The 20,968-nt window shown below is 37.2% G+C and overlaps 1 protein-coding gene across 2 annotated transcripts in view; it reads left to right on the top strand.

The window, feature by feature from the left end:
* The window catches only part of LOC306869627 (cadherin-17-like), a 31,332-nt gene extending 10,773 nt beyond the window's left edge, over positions 1 to 20,559 (top strand). The window contains exons 8-18 of one of the 2 annotated variants that reach the window (XM_079416444.1): positions 816 to 941; positions 2,055 to 2,205; positions 2,296 to 2,508; positions 2,955 to 3,031; positions 7,470 to 7,661; positions 10,151 to 10,392; positions 11,394 to 11,524; positions 15,750 to 15,989; positions 18,236 to 18,352; positions 19,912 to 20,028; positions 20,136 to 20,559. In XM_079416444.1, coding sequence (XP_079272570.1) covers positions 816 to 941; positions 2,055 to 2,205; positions 2,296 to 2,508; positions 2,955 to 3,031; positions 7,470 to 7,661; positions 10,151 to 10,392; positions 11,394 to 11,524; positions 15,750 to 15,989; positions 18,236 to 18,352; positions 19,912 to 20,028; positions 20,136 to 20,236 — 1,707 coding nt within the window. In that variant the 3' untranslated portion in view covers positions 20,237 to 20,559. The remainder of the gene's footprint in view (positions 1 to 815; positions 942 to 2,054; positions 2,206 to 2,295; positions 2,509 to 2,954; positions 3,032 to 7,469; positions 7,662 to 10,150; positions 10,393 to 11,393; positions 11,525 to 15,749; positions 15,990 to 18,235; positions 18,353 to 19,911; positions 20,029 to 20,135) is intronic. The other variant, XM_079416445.1, reaches the window with a different exon arrangement.
* The last annotated feature ends 409 nt before the right edge of the window (positions 20,560 to 20,968 follow it).

Raw genomic sequence — 20,968 nt, 5'->3', positions numbered from 1 at the left:
TCGTCTAATCAGAGAACGTTTTTTTTCTCATGACTGTAAGAAAACAAAACACATTGAAAATAATAATGGCCTCCTAGGGCTCCTCAATGTGCATGGATGGACTCCTTATCACAAGAATATATTTTCAACATCCAACTGTTAACACTCTCTATTGTCAGTCCACAGCACTAAACATCAAAGGCTTGAACTGACCCTTCCTAAGAGGATTCTATCACTTCTGTCAAAAACAGGCCTTGGAAACTAAATAGATGACATCACCTTAGTTGGAGCTCACCATTTTTAGAACAGCAGGACGACACCGATTAATCTCTTCAAAGCTCTGCTCTTGACAGTTCATAACAGTGTGGGCAGGTCATCTTTAGAGAGGCCCACTGATGTATACAAAGTGCTTGAGTTTGGAGAGCCATCTCCATAACAAACGGTTGGAGGGCGAGGTATTGAGGAGATACACGTCTCCCCTCTGCAGGGTCCTCTCCTTCTTCGGTGCGTTTCCACACCCTTTCCAGGACCGTTTGCATCATTTGTCGCAGCGCAGTGGAAAATCCCTCCATCGTGAGGGCAGCTGGTTTGTTTTGGCAGGTGCCGGCCTCACCGCACTTATCAGCAGTGCCTAAACATGCAGGGTTTTCCTCAAACATTGTATCTCATCGTTGTTTAAATCTGATGTCTAAGCCATTAGGATGGTGCCGTCACAGGTGCTGGTGCCCTCACATTGTATAAGAAAAGCAATCTTGATTCTAACATCAGCCTTTGGGTATACACGTTAACTACAGTGAAATTGATTGGTTATGTTGTGTGTGTGTGTGTGTTTGCAGGTGAAGTGGAGTGGCAGTCCAGTTGAGTATAGTCTTGAGGGAGAGTTTCCAGAAATGCTCTTCACTATCAACAGAGAAGGAATCATTTACCTAAATGCTCCTCTGGACAGAGAAACACAGGACCAGGTAAAAGATAAAAATTTCTCTCATACTTTTATAGTACTAAATCTGCAAAACCCTGTCTGAATGTTATGAAAAGAGAAACTTGTGCAATAGTTAAACTCTTATGTCATTTTGTTGTTTAGCTTTTAAATATTTAAATGATACGTGACCAAGAATGAGAGTCTGGTGTTGCTCCAACCCCATTTGTACACTAATTTTTTACCCATTTATATTTATTTTTTTAATCAAGTAGTCCAGCTGGGATGTTAATGCTTGAGCCGAGTCCTGCACTCAAGCACGTTTTTGACAGCACACCAAATCCTGTGTCATGCTTGAGGATTAAAAGAACTAGTAAATAAATATTGCACCTAAATATACCGTTCTAAATTCCAATCGTTTGTTACTAATCACAGTGTTGTTACATGACTTCACTCCTCCATCTATGAAACTCCCTCAACTGCCACATTCACACACAGAAGAATACAGTTGCCAGTGCTGTGTTAGAGTCATTAATATGGTTGCGCTCACACAAATTGCAGTTATTTACGATAATGACAGCCTCATTCTATAACTGAACTCACACCAGTAAATGTTCAAGACTTGTGACCAGTTGTCTGTTACGTTATACAGTGCGAGAGAGCCCCTCTGCGGCATGTTGTGGCTTTTCATGAATGGTTCCGGTAATATTCAGAGATGCAGCTATGAGCTTTGTGTTATCTGAAGGTTTAAATCCAGTCACCGTCCTTTACCAGAGCTACTCCAGACAGTTTATTTGGTCTGTGTGTGACTCAAATCCCCTCCTTACTGAGGTATAAAATTTAAACCTTCTGCTGATTAATTAATGTGGAACGCTTCAGTTGAACTGTTGTCGTGTCACATGTGATAAGACTTTGCAGTTTTGGATGTCGCCATCTTTGATATTTACTTTAATCACTGTTACTATTGTTAAAAGTGATCACAAATACAATACGAGCATATTTTCCATACATTCTTATTTCGTTTTTAATCATTTTTTCTATTCAATGTGTAGTACATTTGGGATTTCATTGAGCGAGCATGATTTGTTTTCATCGTGTACTCCAGGCCATACTGATTTCTTTCCAAATGAGAATTCACAAGAATCCCTTTTCCCTTTAGTTTCATATTGACATAGTGGTAGAGAGGCCAGATGGCAGAGAGATTGCTAAGCCCGTGGAGCTTCGAGTGATGGTGGGAGACGCCAATGACAATAGGCCCACGTTCCCACAGATGCAGTACCACACTGTGGTCAAGGAGCTTGCGACTAAAGGTTTAACACACAAACGCACACACTATATAAATGCTATTTAAATACTAAAACAAAGCAGGTTTAGGGAGTGGTTTGATCTTCTACTCGCAGGTACAGAAATTCTCACAGTCCAAGCAGCTGACAACGACGATCCGAAAACTGATAACGTGCGTATATTTTATCGGCTGGTGGGCCAGATGCCTGAGACGCCCCGAAATTTGTTTCGAGTGGACCGGGACTCGGGAGTGATCACAGTGCAAGCGGACAGCATGGAGGGCACCGCTCCACAGTACACACTGACCATCACAGCAGAGGACGCTAAAGGTTGACGCATCCCCAACACTGCTCAATGCTAAATTAGTCTAGTAGAATGGCACCATGTAATTAAAAAAGGTGTCATTTTGTGCAATTTTCTCTGATTGGTTTGTTTGATTAGAGATGCCTTTTTTCAGATTTCACATTGTGATGCTCAAGCATAATTTCATATAACACTTGAGGTAGTTACTGTAGTTACGCAGCATGATGGAGCTGCTATAATTGATCTCTGTAATTTTATGGATCCAACTAATGGCTCTCAAAATGTCACTTCTTTCCAGTTTACTTTGTGTCAGCTGACATAAATAATATGCCATGTAGAATCTGATATGCTGTCACACAGTAACATGAGATCTTGCAAGACTTTTTATGTCACTTGATATTAATGGCAGTCAACAGAACTAACAATATTGTTATTAATAGATAATCAATATGTTCTCTGACTTGTTTCTCAGGACTAAACAGCTCCTGCACTGTCATAGTCAAAGTTTTGGATGAAAACAATAACCCACCAATCTTTTCCCATCATGAGGTATGGACTGTGCTCTACTGCTATGTCTCTGTTATATAGTATTTTCAGTTTTGTGGTTGAGATCACTGTTGATGTTTTTCCTGTCACCTCAGTTTTTCCCTCCTTATTTCGCTTTGTGTGTGTGTGTGTGTGTGTACACAACACCTGTTGTTCTAGAAAATGTGATTTACAGAGACAGATGAGATAAAGAGCTTTCAGGGGGAATCCATGCTTTAATCTCAGGCTTATGGACATGGAATAATTTAGCTGGGAGTGTTTCTTTTTTTTTAGTTTTGAGCACTGCAAATGGACAACGTTCACAGCTATAATTGTATGATTTAATTAAGCTTATTCAGATGATTTCTGCATTTTACCAGTAATGATCTTTGATTGCTTGCCTACAAGCCATTTTTCATTCACTTTTATTATGTCTTACACAGTTGAAAAGCAGAGTATTATTTATATAGGTTATAGGTTTATGTTATTTTCAAGATTGTTATATTCAAGGGACCAGATCTCTATCTGAAAATATATTACATTTAGGAATGAATGATGCATATTTCAATTATCAGCCAACTTTATATTATATATTTTCAATTTATTTGTATTGGTTGATATTGGATACTTTCTTTTATTTAATATTTAGATTAAAGGGATAGTTCACCCAAAAATGAAAATTCTCACCCTCATTTCAACCTGCTTGCATTATATTCTTCTGCAGAACACAAAAGAAGATTTTTTGAAGAATTTTGGTAACAATGTAGGTTCCCATTGACTTATATTGTATTTACAGTACAAATGTTTGTTTACCTGTATTATTTTTCTTCCATAATACTTCAAAATATCATCTTTTATGTTCCACATGTGGAAAAAAAAAAGGATTTGGAATGACATAAGGGTGAGTAAATCATGAAATAATTTTCATTCTTGAGTGAATGTGTCATGGCGAAGGTAAAGTCTTTTAGGTCTATAAATTTATAAATCAATTAATATAATAGTTAACCATCAAATCAACCATTAAACCATAAACAAACAAAATCACTTGTGGCATTTAAAGATTTTAGGTTTCTCTTTTTTTAGATCAGTTTTAGTTTATAGAAAAGTTATACATATAAATTATAGAATTATTATTTTTTTAATTATCAACCAGTAACAATAACATTATTTTTCACCTTATCTAAACTGGCCAGAATGTTAATATAAGTACATAATTGCATTGAGTAAACAAATTAAGGTCACACTTTATATTAGGTGGCCTTAACTACTATGTACTTGCATCAAAAAATAAGTACAATGTACTTATTGTGTTCATATTGTATTGCAACACACTTTTGCTGCTATTGAGGTGGGATACAGGAAAGGTTAGGGACAGGTTTGGTGGTATGGGTAGGTTTAAGGGTGGGTTAAGATGTGAGGGATGGGTCAACATTGTAATTATAAATGTAATTACAGAAATTAATTACAGATGTAATTACATACATGTTTTTACATTGTACTTATATATTTAAAAAAAATACCTATATGTACACACAGTAAGTGCATTGTACCAAATGATTCATTTAAATTTAAGTACACAGTAGTTAAGGCCACTTAATATATAGTGGGACCCAAATTAAATATAATAGACTGTGCTGTGATGTTATTGTCGAGTATAAGATCAAATGTTTGCATAACATATCTGATTCTCCTATTTTTGGAAAAATGTCTTATCCTGAGGTGATGTCCTAAAAATGACCCCTTACTAATTTGTAGCACTATCTATTTATAGTACATGAGCGCATATGTAGAACAGCCTTAAGCGCTTTTCTTATGTCATCATCTTTGTTCACTGATGCAGCCGAGTTGAATAATAAATAGTGAGATGCGCACTGACTACAGTGACGGGAAGAGATGAGCAAAGGGAGAGATGGAGAGCAGATACAGGATGGAGGCAGGCAGTGGTCCCTGATTTCTGGAAAATACCCTGCGTGTTTACGCCTACGTGTTGTGAATAATACAGGAGATGTATGTGGGTGCAGACAGAGTGCTGGTGTGAAGATGGAGGGCAGCAGCAGTGGAGGGGTAAAAAAGCAGCGCTGGCTTGAATTCAGCAGGTATATTTAGATCCGCTTTGAAAGAAGAGGAAGACATGCCTTGTTCTGCATTCTAGAAAGATCCATAAAGCCCTCTTCACTGGCTGTGTGACTTTAATTTCCATTATGTATCCCCTAATTTAGTTGACAATGAATTTTAGGCACTAGGATGCAGCCAAGAGGAATGATGTTTTGATGAATGGTGCTGGACTTACATTAATGAATAGCATTGTATGCAGAAATACAGTACACATAAACACACATTTTCTACTCTCTTGCGAGACACTCTCCTTATTTTTAGTTTCCATATCTTTATTTCACTCTCTCTTAAAGTAACATTTTTAGAAAGTCATGTCTGTATGTCAGGAGTTTAGTTGGGAAGTGCTGGGGGTGTGTTGACAGTCCTTGATTGTAAAAGAGTGACTAGCATCTGAATACAGCTCTTTTAAGACTCTGAAGTTCTCAATGTCAGCAACACTGTACCAAGTGGCCAAGGTTGTCTAGTTAGGTGTTGTTAGCTCCTGCTGGTAGATGTTGTACCTACACCATCTGAATTCAGAAAGAATCTTTCTCCACTTACAGCTATTCAGGGAAAAAGTGGGACTGAGTGCAAGGGGCCCAGAACTATTGGGGGTCACAACATTTTGTATTATTATTATTATTATTATTATTGTTGTTGAAAACAGTTGTGCTGCTTAATATATTTGTGGAAACTGTGATACATCTTCAGGATTCTCGGAACAGAATTGATTTGAAATAGTTTTTTGTAACTATATAAATGTCTTTCCTGTTACTTTTGATGAAGGTAAAGGGATAGTTCACCCAAAAATGAAAATTCTGTCATTTACTTCAAGTTTGCTCAAAATCTTTATGAATTTCGGTAACACTTTATAATAACTGCACACTATGAATCATTAGGTAAGCATTAGTAAAATAGTCAGTTCATCCTTTATAAAGCATTGCCCCAACATTAATTGTCATTAGTAAGCAGTTTCTAAATACAGCTGCCTTGTTCTTTATTTATAAGCATATTTTTACAAAGGAGATTTAAAGGCTGTTATCTTACTAACAGAAAAAAATAAACAACACAAAGGGATACAGAACAAAAAAATTAATTGTACTCTTGAATTTTTATTTGTATTTTTTTCTATGAAATTACAGAGGTTTATTTTTCATTTTTTATCAAGTGCACCGTTGTACAGTTTCATTTTGTGCATCTTGAAAAAATATGTCTGTGTTCTGTATCCCTCTGTGTTTAACTTTTCTGTTTGGAAGATAAATGAGCCTTTAAATCTCCTTTGTAAATGCTTAAGGTATAAATATTCCTGACTTTAGATGAGCTCACAAAAATTGATAGCTGACAACCACTAAATGTTTTATCAGCACATCAGGAATATGTGTTAATAAAGCATTCATTAATACACGTGAGCAACTATTATTATGTGTCTAAATAATAATATTTATTCATGTACATTTAAATAGTTTATTAATGATTGACTTACACTTTCTAAATGATCTTATGAACCACTGACAACTTCTAAATAACTGGTTTGTAAATAACGTAATAATTTAGAAATTATAAATTGATCATCAAGTATGAAAATACAATTATTAAACCTAGATATGCTCAAGAACAAAATATTTATAGCTGTATTTAACCTGCTTACTAATGCCTATTAATGTTGGAACAATGTTTATAAAGGTTGAATTGACTATTTGCTAATGCTTAACTAATGATTCATAGCGTGCAGTTATTATAGAGTGTTACCTGAATTTAATTCATTTGTTATGCAAAAAAGGAGATATTTTAAAGAATCGTGGAACAATTTGAGGGCGAGTAAATGATTACAGATTTATTTATATATGTATTTTTGTTCTAAATAAATGTATATATTATTATTATTAAGAAAACCTTACTGACTTTTTGAACAGTAGTGTTTATGTAATGTTTTATTGCATTACATGTTCTGTTTTCCTAAACTGGAGAACACTCAAAAATTACACATTTTATGCAGACATCATAGAAACCTAAATATTATTTAAAGGCTCTGACCATAACGTTGTCACAAATATTCTGTTTTCTAATCACACACTTTTTAATGATTTCTTTATTGTCCATTTTACATTAGGGAACACATATTCACTATTAACTAAAAAAAACAAAACAAAAAAAACTCATAATTTGTTGCTTATTAATAGGCCTAGTTAGTAAGGTAGTTAAGTTTAGGTATTGGGTAGGAAGGGATCAAAAAATATGGACATGCAGAATAAGGCATCAATATGTGCTTTAAAAGTACTAATACATATGCTACTTATATGGATGTTAATAGTGAGAATTGGTCCTTAAAATGAAGTGTTACCAAAATCATTAATTTCTCTCTCTTTAGTATGGACCCTTCCACCTGGCTGAGGACTCCTCAGTGGGCACCACAGTCTCCGTAGTGTCAGCATGGGATGCGGATGAGTGGGGTGGAGACAACTGGCAGGTGGACTACAGACTTGAATCTGGGAATGAGGAGGAGGTTTTCACTCTAGTGACTGACAGACAGACCAATGAAGCTGCCCTCATCCTTGATAAGGTATCGTCTCTGCCCCAATACTACTGCCAGTCATACAGACAAACATCAAACCAAGTTGCACAAGAATGCACTTTTAAAGCACAAGCATACGTTTCAATAAAGGTGTTGGGAAAAGCTGAGGATTTAAAAAAAAAAACTCTGTGGTCTGTTCTTTTTCACTGAATTAGGGAAAAAATCTTGAATTATCACCCTGACATTATGTGATTGTTCTTTGTTTATACAACTGTTAATCTGTGATCTGAAATTGATGTTCTGTCGGAAACTTCTAAACACAGCCAAGTGAGCCACGTGCAGTTTTGTGAAGCGCTTACAGAATGGGACTGACACTGCAGATACTCATCGTCAAAATGTATGATTGTTCATACTCTTGAGTTACTATCATTAGCTCTGTGTTTACTTCGTTTCATTTATACTAGCTGGTTTTTTATAGGTAACGTTAAGTACATGATGAGGTTTAAGTATTAAGTTGTTCACCACTCAGCCCTCAAGAGTTCAAACACTACTTTTTTCTCTCAAAAAGAGTTTATATACTCTTCAAAAACGGTGTGAACTCAAAATTCGGTAAAGATAGCCAAGTTGGTTAAAATGGCTCATGTAAATAAATGACCAGAAAATGTCTAGGATGTTTTCAAACGCCACTTGGTTTGATCAGACACAGTTAAATTTATACATATTATGTGGGGCTTAGGTTTTTAAATACTTTTTGAGGTCATCATATGAAAACAAACAGTTAAGTCATTATTTAGCAGGCCATTCATCCAGGGCTCAAGACCTGATCCACACTTTTACCCACATTCCCTTCAGGTGATGCAGTTGTCCCACTGATTAGTGTCACTGGTTCCCTTGATCTTGGACTCTCTCCACTCTTTGTGAAATACAACAAGTTTGATCCATTCCTGACATCTTTTATTTATGTTTTGTCAGATTACAAGCTGGGAGTTGATGATATTTCAATTATTGAAACTTTATTGAAACTTTACATTTACTTAGATGTCAAGGAACTGAGCCATTTGTTTTACCATGTGTTCATATGTGTTCTCGTTTACTCTGCACAATGCTCTCTGTTGTTGTTCTGTGGCTCAGTAATTAAGTAGATGTATTGTATTCTTACTTAGCAAGCGTAATTACAGTATGTCATGTTTGCAGCATTGGAGACCACATATATTTTGTATTTCTCAGTAGAAGAACAGTTTTTAGGTACACAACAGTAATAAATGGAATTTGATGTTGTCTTGAAGCATGTTAGATTATGTTTTTACAGTTGTCAGGAACTAGGGATCAGTTTGTTTTATGCAGGGATTGGCTGAGGATTTGAGAACAGCTCGTTTCTTGTCCATGGTGACAAGTGTGCTAAACACATTCATGTGTTCTGAGTGGAGCAAAAGAACAGAGCTTTCTGTAACATTATTAGAAATGCATTGTTGTAAAAATAGAGCTTCTTAAACTGAATTTGAAAAAAAGAGGTCAAAGTTAAATGACAAGAATGGTTTCATTTTCCTGATGTCATAAAGTTGAACCTGCAAGCTTGTGTGTTTGTGGAAAAGTGGCCAATGAAGTCTTAACCGGTCATCAAACTCTACTACCAGGTTTCTGGTTGCCATTTGATTTGTAGATCCTAGTTGTACAGGAACCTGTTGTTGTGGTTGACTGAGATAACATCTGGAATAAGTCAAAGAATGGCAGAACATCAGGGTCTGGTCAGAATCCTGTCTGCTCTTTTAAATACAAGTGAATTAAATGACTTAATGAATTAAGTGAAGTTTGGATGTGATATTACTAGTGGAAAAATGGTAATGCTGTTCATTTCCAGTCAGTAGCTAATTTTCTCCTTTCTGGGAACATAAACACAAATACAGCATTTGCAGTATTTGCACCACCACTGACATCAGGATTTGTTCTCAATTATAGTCGAGATGATTTTTGTTGTTGATGATTTTTCAACAAACAAGCTTTAAAGGTGAAGCCTTGAGAATTAAGTTGACAATTACAGGTATGGACAAACAAAGAGTGTTTTGACATTGGTAATGGCGTGTCATTACCGCCCACTCTCAGATCGACATGTATCTGCATTCTGTTACCTTTTGTATTACAGCCCTGTTTTCCTGGAAGACAGCCCAGTATATGAAATACAGTCAGAGTGATGTCAGCAGGTTGTGCGCATCCACAGAAATAGCTGACCTTCAGTTTGATGAATGACATCAGAGCATACAATGGGTCATTCAGAGCCTGGTTTGAAAACATTTTACCTTCAGAAATGCAGTTTGACACATTGTGATGACTATTGAGACACTCTGAAATGGTGTGATTTTGTCCTGGTCTAGTGTGCTGGTACAGATTATGAAGAGAACTGTCTGTGAAAATGAGAGCACTGTAATTATGATCATTAAAAAAGAACAAAAAATCAGAGTGCCATTATTTTCTCTTGAAGCCATTCTCCATGCATCAAAAAAAAAACATACTGTACTAACAGTGTGTTCATTTGTGTGCAGGTGCTAGACTTTGAGCGGGAGAATGAGTACATACTGGTGCTGAGCGCACAGAACCCAGTGGCTCTGGTCCGAGGCAGATACGGACCAGCATCCACAGCAACTGTCACCATTTTTATCGATGACATCAATGAAGGGCCCGTTTTGTCTCAAAGCCATTATGAAGTCACTGTCAGAGAAGGGGAGGAGCCAGGACGTGTTATTGCCACAATCAGAGGTTATGACCCTGACTCTCATCCAATCAGGTAAGGATTTATTTCACTCATTTAAATTAGTACAACTACCTATCACAATACAAATTGTATCTATACATGGATTCCCGCCCTGCGACATCTTCCAGTTGTCCCTTTCATTCATAAACTATGAGAGATTTAATAAATCTACCAAATGAATAAATCTCAATTGACACAAATACCACATTCTCAAAATCTAAACCACACAGAGGAAATTCACTATTTGCTTAAACTAAAACTCTACTCTTAACCCAGAAGTGTACAGTAGTCAACATTTGAAGTGGATCAAAACCTTTCATCAAAGTTGTCCTAAAACCAAAACAATACCCATTCTTGTCTTTGATGAACTTTTTTGATCCACTTCAAATGTTGACTACTGTACACTTAAATGTAAATGTGCTGAAGCATGATTTAATATATTGAATGTGTCTTATTGTCATTGTCAATTACTGTGGTCTGTTCAGGTTGTGGATTGTACACAATGTACAAGCAGGTGTTATCATGCCGTTCAGATGTTGCCACATAATGTCATGTACCGGACATGACTGATTCTGGTTCCTTGGCTAAACAGCAGGGGAAGTAGTGCATAAAATGAATGGCATCTGGTGTGATTTGAGTGGACTGCCTCAAGAATAGTTACTTGTTCATATAGGTTTCAATCATATATTTCCCATTGGAAGGTGGAAAAGAATTTGAATCTTAATCTAAAATACAGTAAAAACAGTAATACTGTAAAATATTATTACAATTTAAAATAACTGGTTTCAGGATTCTTTGAGGAACAGAAAGAACAAAACTTACGTAACAAGACTTTACTGTCACATTTGATTACTTCAATGTATCCTTGCTCAATAAAAGTATCCATTTATTTTTCTTTGTTGTTGAGCATTAACATTTCTGGATCCCTGTTTTAACAAAGCCACCCTTTTTTTGTATTCTAATCCATATTGTTATAATTGCTTCATTAGAAAAGACAATGATGTAAATTCAAATTATCACTGTTGTTTCCTCAGGTATTCGCTGAGAGGAGACACTAAGAAATATTTCTCCATTGGGAAGTACTCCGGAGAGCTCAAGACGGTCCAGGCTTTGGACAGAGAGGAGAACAGCACCTACACCATGGAGGTGGTGGCTGAAGATGGGCGTAAGATATATTTGACCCCCTCCTCTTGCTGTGCATTCACTGTGGAGGGCTGTCAATTCATGTTGTTTGTTTGAATAAACATGTCCATCAAACTGAAGTTATTATACAGAGCAAGTACAAGAAGAAGATGCTATCAATGCGAGACATCTGGGGAAAATCAACATCCCTCGGCTTTCTCTCTTTCAAAATCATCAGTGTTGCTGAGACACTTGACATTTCAAAACGCTGTGACAGGCTCTATTCAGTTTCAAATCTCATTGAAAATTCTAGGCCACATCCACACACCGTGAGAGAAATCTCAGACATTGTAACTAGCAGTGAATGAGTCACCAGCTGAGATGTTGCGGCGTGTGAGCGATATGTGTGTTGTATAGAATTACACATCTTTCCTTCGCACCTGAACGTAGGGCGCAGATCAAAGATTTGAGGTGTGAAGGACACACGGTTCACCCTCCAATTACCATCTGCCCCCATCAGCGCTCTCAAATGAGAAATCAGTCCAGGCCTGAATGCTCAGTCACAAATATTTACGGGGGAGAAAAAGGAGAGAGATGAGATGAGAACAAGAGATATGACTCACAACTCCCTGTCTTGCGTGGTCCTGAGTGTTGAAGCAGGGTCGAAAATGAGAGGGATGTTATAAGAGGAGGGAGAAATAACGAAACTATAGATGATAGACAAAAAATAATATACCTTGGTATCTGAGAGTTTCTGACCTTCAAGGAATTGTATTTTACTCTGAGCTACTGAAAGAGATGCATAAAAACAGACAGAAAGGGCTACAAAGCTGTAGGAAGGAAATTATGCCACATGGTTTTCAGATAATTTTGTGTATGAATATTATTTATATAATATATATATATATATATACACGTTTAAACTGAGCATCAGAATGGGGAAGAAAGGGGATTTAAGTGACTTTGAACGTGGAATGGTTGTTGGTGCCAGACAGGCTGGTCAGAGCATTTCAAAAGCTGCTGATCTACTGGGATTTTCATGCACAATCATCTCTAGGGTTTACAGAGAATGGTCCAAAAAAGAGAAAATATCCAGCGAGCGGCAGTTGTGTGGACGAAAATGCCTTGTTGATGTCAGAGGAGAATGGGTAGACTGGTTAGAGATGATAGAAAGGCAACAGTAACTCAAATAACCACTCGTTACAACCAAGGTATGCAGAATACATCTCTGAACGCACAACACGTTGAACCCTGAAGCAGATGGGCAACAGCAGCAGAAGACCACACTGGGTGCCGCTCCTGTCAGCTAAGCCGTTGCTAGGAAACGCTTATTTTGTTTACTAGGATGAGAGTTGCTGAAATCGCGTTTGGTCTCGTACTGTATCGTGTATCTTGTCAGTGTGTGCACTTGCTTGGCCATTTGTAGTTGATAAACAGGAAAGTGGGTCCAGCTGAATTGAAATGATCATTTGTTAGATTGGTATAATAAAGGTTATTATACCGCGGCAGCGGTCGCGGCAGTCGTCGTGTGAAGCCCTCCTAGTGTGAAGACCAAAGAGTGTAAAGACCATCGACTCTACCGTGCGACTCCACCGGGCAGGGACACCGGCAAGGGATAGTAGTAGCTTTTTATTTAATTTTTTCATTGATATGTTTATTATTGAAATGTTGTTGTTATATGCATGTGTTAATTTTATTTAATTTCTTTATTTTCTTAAATATGTGGGTAGATAATATTTATAGAGTTGTAACTTTTTAGTTTTAGTTACTTTTTCTTATTTGTAAGTCGCTTTGGACAAAAGCGTCTGCTAAATGACAAAAGTAAAAAAGTAAAGAGTGTAAAGACCATCGACTCTACCGTGCGACTCCACCGGGCAGGGACACCGGCAAGGGATAGTAGTAGCTTTTTATTTAATTTTTTCATTGATATGTTTATTATTGAAATGTTGTTGTTATATGCATGTGTTAATTTTATTTAATTTCTTTATTTTCTTAAATATGTGGGTAGATAGTATTTATAGAGTTGTAACTTTTTAGTTTTAGTTACTTTTTCTTATTTGTAAGTCGCTTTGGACAAAAGCGTCTGCTAAATGACAAAAGTAAAAAAGTAAAGAGTGTAAAGTCCATCGACTCTACCGTGCGACTCCACCGGGCAGGGACACCGGCAAGGGATAGTAGTAGCTTTTTATTTAATTTTTTCATTGATATGTTTATTATTGAAATGTTGTTGTTATATGCATGTGTTAATTTTATTTAATTTCTTTATTTTCTTAAATATGTGGGTAGATAGTATTTATAGAGTTGTAACTTTTTAGTTTTAGTTACTTTTTCTTATTTGTAAGTCGCTTTGGACAAAAGCGTCTGCTAAATGACAAAAGTAAAAGTAAGTAAGTAAGCTAAGAACAGGAAACGGAGGCTACAATTCGCACAGGCTCTCCAAAATTGGATAATAGAAGATTGGATAAACGTTGCCTGGTCTGATGAGTCTCAATTTCTGCTGCGACATTCAGATGGTAGGGTCAGAATTTGGCGTAAAGAACATGAAAGCATGGATCCATCCTGCCTTGTCTCAACGGTTCAGGCTGGTGGTGGTGGTGTAATGGTGTGGGGGATATTTTCTTGGCATACTTTGGGTCCCTTAGTACCAAATGAGCATTGTTTAAACGCCACAGTATTGTTGCTGACCATGTCCATCCCGTGTTGACTACAGACTGGTTTCTTTAACATGACAATGAGTTCACTTTACTCAAATGGCCTCCACAGTCACCCAATCACCCAGAAACCCAATCATTCCATTTAATTCCTGCGACTTTTAAAAGCACCGCCAAATGTTTACCCTTATTTTACGGTGTTGTCTATCTCTGTATATTTTGCAAATCTTCACATTTTGACTTGTACTTCTTTAAGCAAATCTGAATTTCTTTTCCCATATAACGCATCACACTGGCTAAACACCGCCTGCCTGCAACAGTAGCTATGCCCCAATCTTTCATTTCAGATTAGGCTGGAAAAAGGTTTACGAATCTGAGCAGGGGAAGTTCAATGTTTACAATTTTGGGGGAGATAAACCCATGGATGACATACTTACGGTAGTCAATGAACAACAAACATGATTAAGAGACTGAATTTTGACAGAGCAAATCTTAAAAACTTCTCCTTTAAGGTCTGGTCTTTAACTCATGAGTCATTTATGGGTCATTCGTTAGTGAAGGGGCTTCAACAGGGGGTCCATGAGCCAATACCACAGGTGATCTGCCAATTATTGATTAATCTCAAACTAAACTATATTTTAAAAAAAAGTTAACAAAAATACAATTTGAAGTTAAGCAATTCTATAGTTAAGAGGGTAAAATTCAGCTCAATATATTAATGTCTTTGCTATATAGGTGTCAAAACAAAATACTGTAATACATAAAGTATGACTATATGCATGTTTTTGCAGGACAGGCTTAAAATGCAAACCCAAGTTCATCTGAAATTAGTTGCAGTTTTATTTATGGCTTGCTAGATGTTCTGATTTTTCAACACCTTCAGGAAAATTAGGGTTTATCCTTTTTATCTTTTTTCTCCTCCCTCTTGCATGCAGTTTGTAAAATCAAGTAGTCTATGGAGTTTTTCATCTGTTGTGATTCTGGCAGTAAGAGCTGTTATTTGCAAGATAAATATGTAAAGTTGGATATTCCTTTTCAAATCAGTTTTTAATTGTTTTATAATACTGTAGCTCTCTCTTGATTAAACGCAGACTGATGACATTGAGCTATGTAGCGCTGATCTCAATCTGCACAGCCTTTGATACAGCTCTTAACCAGTATTTATCATCAGGTTAATGTCTGTTTTAAAACATCTCCTGCAGTGAAGATAGCGAAGAAACAGTACAAGCAGCAGCTTATTCATACCAACAATTCCAAATCCACTGAACAATGGCTGAAGTTGCATATTTTTTATGGACAGTATATTAATAATGCATGGCTTGATCAGCTGAGCACAGTATAATAAAGCATTTGAGGCATGGCATATAGATATGGATTCTAAAGGACAGTTCAGATATTTGTAAAAATCTCAGTCTCTTGTTGTGCATACAGTTGAAGTTAATGCTCACCAAAATTGTTTGGTTACCGACATTCTTCAAAATGTCTTCATTTTTGAGTGCGTTATCTATGTAAGCGTTTCCAAAAAGCAACATACTGAAATACACAGGCTAAATGCACACTTAATACAGCTCAAGATGAAAATGATTAATATGTTGTGCCACCTCTTCTCTCCTTCAGGTAATTCCTCTTTGTCGGCCTCCACACTGGTGACAGTGCACATTCTGGATGTAAATGACAACAGCCCAGTTCTGGTGGGTGATTACTCCTGGAAATACCTGTGCACACCTCGCTGGGAGGATCAGGCTCTGGTGCTGGCCTCTCGGGACAGCGATGGGCCCCAGCATGGAGGAAGGCTCAACTTCTCCCTCCGCAGTGACGCCACTGTCCGCCGCAACTGGAAGCTCACTCCCATTAATGGTTTGTTTCTTTCTTTAACCACTTCCAGCCCTTCTACGAATTGAATAAGTTAAATGTGAAGTGACAAATCTCCCTTATCGCACAAGAACTACATGACCCATCTTTAAAGATCTATTTATCTGTCAGTCATTTTAAAAATACATGGCAGACTATTTTAATTGGCCCAAACCTTCTATAATCCCAATAGCGCTGAAATGTCCTTATGTTGACCTCCTCTAGCAATGACGTCAATGTGGATAAAATTAGAGATTTGAAAAGAAAATCTCTGTCTGTAACATCCGTGCAGTCAAATTGAGACGTCATCAGAACTGGGTGTAATGCTTTCCACCTGCTGAATCGCACACTCGGTGCAGGTCGGGGAAAAGCGCGTACTGACAAAGAAGAAAATTGCCCTCCATGTCTAATGTCTTCAGACGAATCTGTGTTGGATGTAATAAGCGTAATGGCTTTCTTCCTGATAGCTTCAGGCATCATTAATGTGCCAAGCTCATGCCGGTGAACAGGTTGACTTAGTTGCAGCGTCTGAGTCACGGACCAGAATCCAGTAGATTTTGATTCTGTTATTCACTCCTTTTCTTTCGCGCTCAAAGTTTTCTTCTCGGCCTTTGTCTAAGTATTTCTCAAGGTTTTTTTCCTTGTTGTTAATGGATAAAAAGGCCCCCTCTAGTGACATGGGGTAATTATGTTGCCCTTAATTTATATGCTCTCACAGCTGGGGCCGGTTGGTTGAGAGGCTAAAAGTGTACTTCCACTGACTTTTCATCTAATTGATCTTTAGACATCCAACAGTGAGTTTCTTTTTTTTTCCACACTCACCTCTGTCTCTTCTTTTTTTACTCATCCAGCATTACACGCTCCATCATGAAAGCGTGTCGAGAATGATGGTGAGGGATGACGTAGTCTGGCGTCTGTAGGTCTCAATTTATATTTCACCCTGAACACGTGTCTTTGCTTGAGTGATGTGTGTGTCCACTCATGACACAAGCCCATCCATGTCTTTAATGTATGATGGAGTTCCAGTTCCTGAATTTGAGATGAATTTGAATTAAGGATCAAAAAATAAAGATTAAAAATTGCTAATAAGAAGTCATCTGTTTGCCTGTATTTAGTATGCATCATCAGTAAGGTGTAATTTGATTAAAATCTCATCGTTAAGTGTTTTTCATGTTAAGAGTTTCAGGATGTCCAGCTGTTTTTAGTGATTGAAATACTGGCAGGTGCTGTATATGGATTACACATGCACAAAATATGAAGTCTGATCACACATATTTGTTTTTCTTCGTTTTCGAAATATTCAAGGCTTGAAACAGATTTGAAAATTGACACGCTTGTGCTGCAGTTTTCCCGGTCTCCATGCCAGTCACGTGAATGGAAATTATGAATAGGCCCAATAGATACTTGTAGTGTACTGTCTATATTGTTTATAATACATTTCTTTAAGTGCTTCCACCAGAAAGCTTTTGATGTGGAGGCCATGGGCAACATATTGGTCACCTCTGACAAGAGAGATACCTGTGAGATATAATCCTGTACTAGCTTAGTACTGGTGACCCCTTTAGTCCGCTGTTGATTAGCACATTAAAGGTCTCTAATGTCAAAGGACACTAGTGGGGCTTCTTGGACCATTGATAAGAGTGAGCAGAGACTGATAACAGCCCCTTGTTTACTGGATTGAGTTCTTGCTTTTGCGTCACACGGCCAAATCCTGATTGGACAGAGTTTTTCCATAAGATTTACTCAGCAGCGTCACACTTGACTGCTTGACTTGGCTTAATGTTTTGTCACCTAATTATTTTTGTTAATGTCAAGGGTAAACATTATACCTCATATTAATAACTAGAGAAAATAATATTTGTACGGACAAATTGTGATGCTGGTTTGTTTTATAAAAGTTTAAAGTTTGATGGATATATAGATGTTATACAGCTACCTTGGCATTGCATGCAAGAGCATGCTGCTAGTAGTGTCTTAGTATGTTACTAACAGATTGCAACACATTATTAGAATGTTATAGCACATTGTTTAGCTGTTTTAGCACATTGCTAGCATTGTTGCTAACATGTTTTAGCACATTATTAGCATGTTGCTAGCTAGCATGTTTTAGTAACATTAGGGCTACTAACTTGATGCTAGCATATTTTAGTGCATTGCTAATATTTATCTTGTCGAGCCAACAGAGCAATAACATTGTACTTAATGACTAATCTTTCACGGAAATGTAAGCTGAGATGTCATTCTTTCCACAGACACTCACACCAACCTGTCTTTGAATGTCCCATACCTGCCTCCAGATGTTTACATTGTACCCTTTACCATCTCAGACAGCAGCTCTCCACCCAGAAGCACATTCATCAATCTGCCAGGTAACGCACAGAGACTAACATAGAACTGAATGAATGAAAAGAGAGCATGTTTACGTAAAGAACGAAACCATGTACGTCATTTCATTACATTCATACATTGCTTTCACTAGCTGTCTGAACACTGTGTTAAATGGGCTCACTGGAGACTGTAATGTTTACTGGAGGTCACAAATTACATTTTTAAATTTAGATCTCTCACAATGTTCCCCCGACACATAAAGAATGCAATTAAGCCACATTTCCATGATAAAGCAAGCAAAGTCACGTCATTCACGTTATTAAAAATGTACAAATAAGCTTTATGACTGTTCAGTCAGAGGATATTTGTGAAACAATTTAGCACTAATGTAGTCACTCATTATCTGTAATGATGGAGCCTTGTTTTCTCATAAAGCTTACTGTTGTGAGAATAGGTGAGACTTTTTTCACGTTAAATCAATGTTTATTTAGATTTTTCCTTTTGCATATTCTCTGGAAGTATTGTAAAAAGTGGATTAATGCAGTTGAAGTTTAATTCATTTAAAAATAAATAAAACATGCATACAGCTTATTTAAATGTACTTTTCTCATGATAAGACCAATACTTTGATTCATTCATATTAAATAAAAACATTTTAATTAAATAAAAACAGATAATTTTGAGCAAATGTTGAGCATACTGTATGTGCATATTAAGTACATTATCTGACAACAAGGGGTTCTCAAGGGGGTCACAGGATGATTTAACATTAATTTATAATTATATTAGGAAGTCGTGGCCTAATGGTTAGAGAGTCGGACTTGTAATCCGAAGGTTGCGGGTTCGAGTCTCCGGCCGGCAGGAATTGTAGGTGGGGGGAGTGAATCCAGCGCTCTCTCCACCCTCAATACCATGACTGAGGTGCCCTTGAGCAAGGCACCGAACCCCCAACTGCTCCCCGGGCGCTGCAGCATAAAATGGCTGCCCACTGCTCCGGGTGTGTGTTCACGGTGTGTGTGTGTTCACTGCTGTGTGTGTGTGCACGTTGGATGGGTTAAATGCAGAGCACGAATTCCGAGTATGGGTCACCATACTTGGCTGAATGTCACTTCACTTCACTTCATATTAAAAAATAAAACAATTGAAATGCTACAAACAAGATATAATCTAAAATCATATATAGTGAATCATGTTTAATTTAATATCAACACTACCAATTAATAAAAAGGTTTTAAAGCAAGCAGTGTTGTTGTAATTACAGCAGAAATCATCATCTTTGAGTCAAAAAGGTCGAGAACCAATGCTGTGTGTTTTTGTGTCTGCTTGGTCACGCATTCACATTCATTGGTTTAATAGATTCTCTCTTGAAACATCCTGTTCACACAGTCTCCAATGATGCATGGCATAGCCACAGGTGCATGGCTCCACTCTCTTTCCCTGTCACGGTCTCATCTTGTGATGAGTGCTAGTTTCCCATGAGACCTCACCGATGCAATCACCCTCACCTAGTGCTCCATAAATATGTCCTATTTTCCTGTGTGCAACCATTGCCTCTCTAATGTATTTAAAAAGAGCTCAATGGTAATTGTTTCTCTCACAGTGACGGTTTGCCCATGTAATGTGAGGGGGAACTGTAGAACAGCACCAAAACAGCTTCAGGGCATGCCCACTATTCAGTCAACAGTGGGCATCCTGCTCGGAACCCTGGGAATTATAGGTGAGACATGTACACAGCTCATACAGAACATCCTGAAATGATTAGAAACGGAAGAGGATAACACAATTTGCAGTTCCTGCAATCACATGTTATGTTCTTGTTTACAGGCGTCATACTGATTGTTATATTTGTGAGATTGTCCTACCAGAATTCAACACCACCAAACAAAGGCTGCCAGGAACGAGTGCCACTTAAAGTCTCTCTCTAACTTCTGAGCATTCTAGACCATTTGGTCACTATAGTTTTGAAAGTAGCATCAACTTTTGATACCATACGTTTTTGGTTTTACTGAAAAGTGACATATTAGACCGTATATATAGATTAGTACCACTGTGAAGAATTAAAAAATCTCTCTACATGTGATATTTCTATGTTATTTATTTGTTTTTAATCTATGTAGTTACTATCTTTATTGCAATCGTAGTTTATAATAATTAGTGGTGATTAAAAACTTTGTGGGTTCGAAAAATAAATCAGTTAATGACTGATAAATCAGAGTTGTGACTGATGAACTGAAATAAAAACAATCTGAAAACAAGCTCGTTTGATCACTCATGTACACTGAGAAAAACAATTCAACTTAATGAACTTCATGAGAGCCTCAGATTTTCTTTATATTTCTGTTATTTTTATGCAATCTACTCTAACTATAATATCCTGTTTGCAATACAGTAGTGGCGATTAAAACATTTGGAATGATAATTGAATATTTTTTCCCCCTGTGAAGAGTTTGGTCGATTTAGTTCAAATATACTAAACAATCTATGTTTGATAATGTCTCATATAAATAAAGAAAATAGACTGACATTGAGAAAGCAAGAGAGAGCTTAACCTCATTCACGTTTTTTTCAGGCCAAGCTGTTTAGAGATGGATAATAATAACCACATCCCCGGGATAATAACCAGGCTGAAACAGTTTCACATTTAGTGAGACAGGAAA

This window comes from Barbus barbus (genome assembly GCF_936440315.1).
Source record: "Barbus barbus genome assembly, chromosome: 1".
NCBI lineage: Eukaryota > Metazoa > Chordata > Actinopteri > Cypriniformes > Cyprinidae > Barbus > Barbus barbus.
The sequence above is the reverse complement of the archived record's forward strand: the minus strand, read 5'-3'. Positions and strand labels throughout refer to the sequence as shown.